Genomic DNA, 6,024 nt, shown 5'->3' with positions numbered 1-6,024 from the left:
TTACATGCTTTTCTCCACATCTACTGACAGCTTTGGAACAGTCCCAACCTGTCACTCTTTCTCCTTCAGGAAACAGGACGGTCAGTGAGCTGCCTGCCAGTGAGTGCAGGATGGAGCAGGTTGATTGTCTCCACCAGGGGTAGGGTGTGCAATGCACCGGTGTGCTATGTTTGGAGTAGTCAGCAGAACCTCAGTGAGGCTGCCTTCTGGGAAGAAAGACAGCAAGGAAAAAGAACATGTGCCTGCCTGGTCCCATACACAGGCAGGGGTGGAACAGTCCTGACTTATTTATTTGGATCCAGACTTACCTGGATGTCCCACCCCAGCTGAAATGTTAACTTATCTCCTAAAGTGGTGGGGGGGGGAAAAAGCAGAACATGCATGCTCTGTGGTTATTACTAACACACTTAATAAGAGTATGGGAACATTTTGATCTGATACAAGAAGTAGAAGAGACGCATAAGATGCAGAAAGAACTAGTGTGGGCATCCCAGCAGCAAGAAAGGCTGGTGAAGGAGCATGCTGCTTGCTGCTCTGCTAGCACGTAGCTCATGGCTGTCTGCTAACCAACCTCAGTCACAGACTGAAGCCTATGAAATTGCAGGCTACAGCCAAAAGCACCATCCACGTGAAAAGGCCCCACAGAAGTGCTAAGGTTAAGTAACCCCTTCAGCTCTGGATATGAGATACTGTGCAGTAAGTGACAGCAGGTAAATAAACTAATAAGTCAGACTACAAGGACCATACATACACAAAGTACCACTTGTGATCAGATGCCAAAAATGCCTTCTTGTATATGGCTGACAGCTTCTCACAAGTCACACTGAACAATGCCAAGATGTAGAAGGCAAATCGGCAACATGGGGAAGCCCTTAATTGGATAGCATGGACCTTGAATGATATACAATCAGTAATAAAAACTGAAGAGCAGCACACTGTTGTATAATTGGAAGTGCTAACATCAGAATTAACACATCCAGACAACAAGCCAAGCAGCCACAGCTCCTGCTACTGCCCAAGGGTAGTGCTTTTAGTTCCAGTGCTCTCTGTACTGCTCCCACATCCAGTATCTTTCACTTGTTATGCTGTACTAATCACTTTGGATGTAAAAGTCTTTCTACGAGCCAAAAAGCTTTCTGATTTAACCAGGAACTACAGTGTCTTCAGGAAAAGCCAATTAACCACGTCTGCATCAAGGGGTGGGGTGCAGTGGTCCTAACCAAAGACTGCCCTACATCCAAGAGTTAGTGACCCGCAAAACAAATTGATAGGAGTGAGTGGGCGCAGGCCGGTGCTGTGCTGCACACATCACTGGGCTGTCAGATAAATGATAAACCTAACTGGCTAATCCTAACTGGGGAGCCAGCAATTGCTCCCCCTTGGCACACGATGACAAGGTAACCTGTGCAACCGCCTGGCTACTCCCCTGGGAGAGGGCAGGTCTGGGCAGATGACTCACCTGCTCATCACGAGAGGGAGATAACAATGTGGATGCCCAGCCCTGTTTAGGCTACTGCTGTCAGGAGAAAGCCAAACTTGCAACACTTCATTCTTTTTCTAAATCTGTTTCCAGCCTGATGCTCCCACAAGGCACTCCTGCTTCCCAGAGTTACTCACATATGAGGCATCTCGTGCTCATTCACCTCTCTGCGTGGTTGTGGCTGGCAGCACAGCCAGCCTTACTTCTGCTTCTTGGAGTTGTGCCACGGCCGCTGCCACTGGACAGACACACCTGGAGCTGGGATTACATTTCCATTTTTATTGAAATACAAAAAGTGCAAACCGTGAAATATAAGATTGGTGCAGATTAGAAGGAAATAAACAATGTGACTTAATACCACTGTGAAAACCCCATCCCTGCACCTAATGAACGTCAACAGAAAAGAAGGCAGGGAACACCAGCAACAAAAGCAAAGCCAAAAATTTTGCACAGGGGCCCCTGTGCTTCAAAGAGGAGACAGGGACCAAACTGGCGCTCAGCTCTCTGTCAGATTTGCAGACATTGCCACAAGGCATCCAGACAGCTGCAGCCCCCTCTGCACTACCCAAAACCTCTGATGTCACAGCGCAGCTTGGGGCAGGGAGCTGGGAGTGACCAGGGGCAGTTAAGACAGCACCGGTCTTAGCAGAGGGGAATGGCCTAGATGCTAAAAAGCAGAGGGGCGGAATGGAGCAAATTCTCCATCCCCGCAGGGAGAAATGGCTCATCGCTAACCTGAAAGACAAACCAGAGATCTTGGGCAGCTCTATGACAAGGAGAAAAATGACAAAGATGGGCACCCTAACCAGATCCTGTCCCCACCGACACGCAGAGGACAGAAGCAGCCCAGCCAGGCCCGTGCCCTGCCAGCGGTGCTCTCCGCCAGGAGGCTGACCAGCGGGCGAGGGGATTTCATCCCCTGGGCTTGGCAGACGCAGGCTCTTGCGGCCACCCACCCAGCGGAGGCTGCGGGCAGGCCCAGGCCAGTTCCTTGCTCAAGTCGCAGGAGGGATCTCTCCAAAGAAGGCATTCAGGAGGGCAGAGCGCAGAAGCAAAAGCAGCCCCGGTTACTGTGCCTACTCCAGGGCCCCTGGCAGCTCCAGCATGAGGAGCCTCAGAGGAAAGGGGATATTTACACTGGGTCCCTTCCAGGATTTTCAAGCACTTTCCCACCACGAGCAGTAGCAGCTTCCTGAACACCCTCCAAATCTGCTCCCTGCAGGCACTGACCTGGAGCAGGCTTTTATCCCTGCCTGCAGGGGGTGCACCAGGCTCCTTTTTGCTAAAAACGGAAACAGTATTTCAAAAATCCACAAAACCAAAAACAAAACAAGAAAAAACAGCCACCCAACAAACTCCAGAGAGAACACAGACACTTGCAGCGATCCCTGCTCTCCCCCTGGAGAGCAGCTAAGCTACACCAGCGCTGCTCCTGGCCACCGGGCACGGACTGGCACTTGCTGCCCCGGAGGGCTGGAACATGCCACCCTCCCCAGAGAGCTGCAGCTGCGCATAGGATCACGGCCTTGTGCCCCAGCAGACAGGCACTTGCTGTTCCAAGTCGCTCGCCTTGGGCTCATTTGTCCCTGGAGAAGTTAGCTGGGTTTGCCTTTCCTCTAGGGAGATGCAAGCAAGGCCAGAGTCAGCTGCAGACAGAGCCGGAGCAAGAATCTCCCTTCTACTAAAGCCTAAATAGGGGAGGGAAGGAGCACCGGGTGCTGAGTACGGGGCTCTTTCAGTCTCCCCACTCCTCGCAGGGTGCCCAGGAAGCCTTGCCTCCTGAAGTAAATCCTGGGGCAAGTATACACCTCTCTCCACACTGTCCATCAGAGCAGATGACTACTCCACAGCAAACCAGCCCTGCTCAATTACTCTAGCAGAGACCAAAGATGAACCAGGAGCCGAGTATCTTCACAACATTTACTTGGGTGCTGCTGTGAACTGTTCAGGCTGCAGCCACAGCTCCTATCTTGGTCAAACAGGGAAGACTCCTACTCTTGAAGGAGGGAGACTCGGCAACCTTGTAGCCTCCGCAGGGCAAAGTTCCCCCTATCTAGAAGGGATCAGGCCCAGCCCTGCCCTAGCACATCTCTGGCTCCAGCCTTAGCAATGCCCAGTTCCCACCCACGAGCCGCTGTGCCTCCTCCAAGCCAGCTGGGTGGACCTGCGCTGCCCTGCCACGCTTCCTGTGTTCGCACCCAGCCCCACTCCAGAGCTTAGCAAAAACAGCCACTTCCATCAGCCCCGCAGCAGAGGTCGCTTCTTTTCATTACAGCTGGGGCACCAACTTTTGTTCAGGCTAAAATGCTGTGAAAAGGCAAATCCTATTTAGCATCCAGTAGCTTGTAAAAAAATGACTTCTGTTTGGTCCAAACCATTTGTCCCCGTGGCCAGATGCAACAGGGAGCAGGACTGGCCCAGGCATGCAGGACACAAGATACAAAGGTAAATACACCAGAGAAATAAGGCGAGAAGCTCCCCACTTCAGAAGCTCCCTCAGGCCCAGGTTAAGGGGAGGGATCACGTTTAGCTCAGGTAACCAGCACGCTGCAACCCAAACCAACAGTGATGCACTGCTCGGGGAAGGCACCGGGCACATCCCGCCCTAAACCTGCCTCGCAGACCTCCCAATTTTCTCCAGCCATGCCCAGGGCATACAGGATGTATCAGATGAGGCTTCCATGGTAGGATGCAAGGAAACTGTGAACCGAGGAGGAGAGAGGGCAGGGCCCTCAGCATGGAATAGCTGTTCCCTCAAAACTTTGGCACATGAGAGCTCAGCACCTGGGCAGAAACCTGTAAGCCAGGCCTGGTGCACTCCAGAGCGAGGGTTAGCCCCAGTCTCCAGACCTTCCCTCAAGGCCATGCTCACTGTTGCATTGTGCTAGAGAAAGTTCTGCTCAAACTGAAGAGGAAAAAGAAGAACCACCGAGGCAGTCTGTGCCTGTCAGCACAGATACACACGCCTGAAGGAGTACAAGAGGCCTCGTGTTGCTGCCACAGGGAAAGGCAGTGATCTTCATAGTGTTCAGCAGTTCAGTGCCACCAGGGCACTTTCTCCTTGCAATTCAGCCTCCCGTCTGTGAAAGGACCCCAGCCAGGCCCCTGCACGGCCAGGTCTGGCACGAACCTTCCCAGCCAGGCTGGAAATGCTGCTGGAGGGACAACACCTGAGCTGGGTAACTACAGGAGTAACCTCACCCCAGTAAAAGCTGAAGAGTATCCGGAGTGGGTGACCCCAGAGGAATATGGGCTAAATTCAGCTTCCCTGTGTTGCAGTCTGGCAGGTCTACACAGCCCACGTGCTGCGAACCTGTCTTTCACTTGCTGGTCAAAGCCGTGGGTCTGGAGAGGTGTTTGCAAGTGCAGAACACGATGCTACATGAAGCACAAGGGCTTCCTGCTCCCTTCAGTGCTTCAGGTGCCTCTGGGAGAAGGCAGGATGCATGTTCAGTGCTGAAAGATGGCACTCACAGCAAGAACACCTCTGCCACAAACCCAGCGAGTCTGCCCTAGCCCTGATAGCCCAGCTGAGGCAAGGGGAGCGAGCTGGGGCTGTTGGGAGATTAAACAAAAAAAGATCTTTGCTGAGGAAGGGACCAGGAGGGCAGAAAAAACGCACGTGAGGGAAGGAGGAAAGGAAGGCAGGTCATCTTATAGGGCAGCAGGCTGGTGATGAGCCCTGGAGGAGCTGCACAGACTGGCAGGTTGGGGAGGACTCCACCCAGCAGCCGGGAGACCAGCTCCCATCCCCACCTGATGCAAGAGATCTGCTGCTTACTTACACTTTCTCCACCATCTCCACAGCCCTCATTCTGCTCATCACCCAGGGGAGCAATGGTCCCTTTGCACTGGAGACAGCTTGGTCACAGCTCCAAGACAAGGTGGGAAAGAAGGTGGGAAGGTGGGCACAGTGTGCTGGAGTGGGCCGGCCTGGATTCAGGCCTCCACATTCTCAAAGAGCTCCTTCTGGTGGTCCAGCAGGAACTTGGTAAAGGTATTGATGGGGTTGATGGCTTTTAGGGTGATGGCTACATCTTTGGCCCACAGCAGATTTGGGCCAAACACAACTGCCAGGTTGGTGTTTGTCATCTTGTTTCTGTCACTGTGAGCAGAGACCTACGTGGGAAGAAGAGAGACCATTGTGAATCCTACAGAACAACAGAGCAGCTGCCCTCTACCCTCCCCAAAGCCAGAGCTGGCAGGCTCTCCAGGTCAGTGGAAGGAGGATGGCAGGCAGAAGCTGAAGACCCACTGCCAGAAAGTGGCTGGGGGAAACACAGGACTTTTAGCATTCTGGAGGTGAGGAGCAACATCTTGCCACTTCCCCCATCCCACTACGGCTCAACAACCAGGCCATATGATAATAGGACCAAGAGCACTGCCAGTCAGTACCTCTGCAGTCCAGATCATTATTAACCAAAATGATCTTCGCTCTGGCTAGAACAGCCTTGCAGCGGCTTCCATAGCAGCAGCAAGTAGGGTGGATCTGTGACCCCTCTCCTAGTCCAATCTTCTACTTGGTTATTTTTTCCCTCGTACCT

General features: G+C 52.9%; 1 protein-coding gene across 8 annotated transcripts in view; it reads right to left on the bottom strand.

Annotated features, from left to right (window-relative positions):
• Positions 1–1,744: 1,744 nt before the first annotated feature.
• Positions 1,745–6,024, bottom strand: part of ARHGAP1 (Rho GTPase activating protein 1) — a 25,679-nt gene continuing 21,399 nt past the window's right edge. For all 8 annotated transcript variants that reach the window (XM_040560088.1, XM_040560093.1, XM_040560089.1 and 5 more), the window contains one exon: positions 1,745–5,599. In XM_040560088.1, the coding sequence (XP_040416022.1) occupies positions 5,420–5,599 (180 nt within the window). In that variant the 3' untranslated portion in view covers positions 1,745–5,419. The remainder of the gene's footprint in view (positions 5,600–6,024) is intronic.

This window comes from Cygnus olor, chromosome 5, assembly GCF_009769625.2.
Source record: "Cygnus olor isolate bCygOlo1 chromosome 5, bCygOlo1.pri.v2, whole genome shotgun sequence".
NCBI classification, from domain to species: domain Eukaryota; kingdom Metazoa; phylum Chordata; class Aves; order Anseriformes; family Anatidae; genus Cygnus; species Cygnus olor.
Note: the sequence above shows the minus strand (reverse complement) of the source record. Positions and strands in the feature narration are given on the sequence as shown.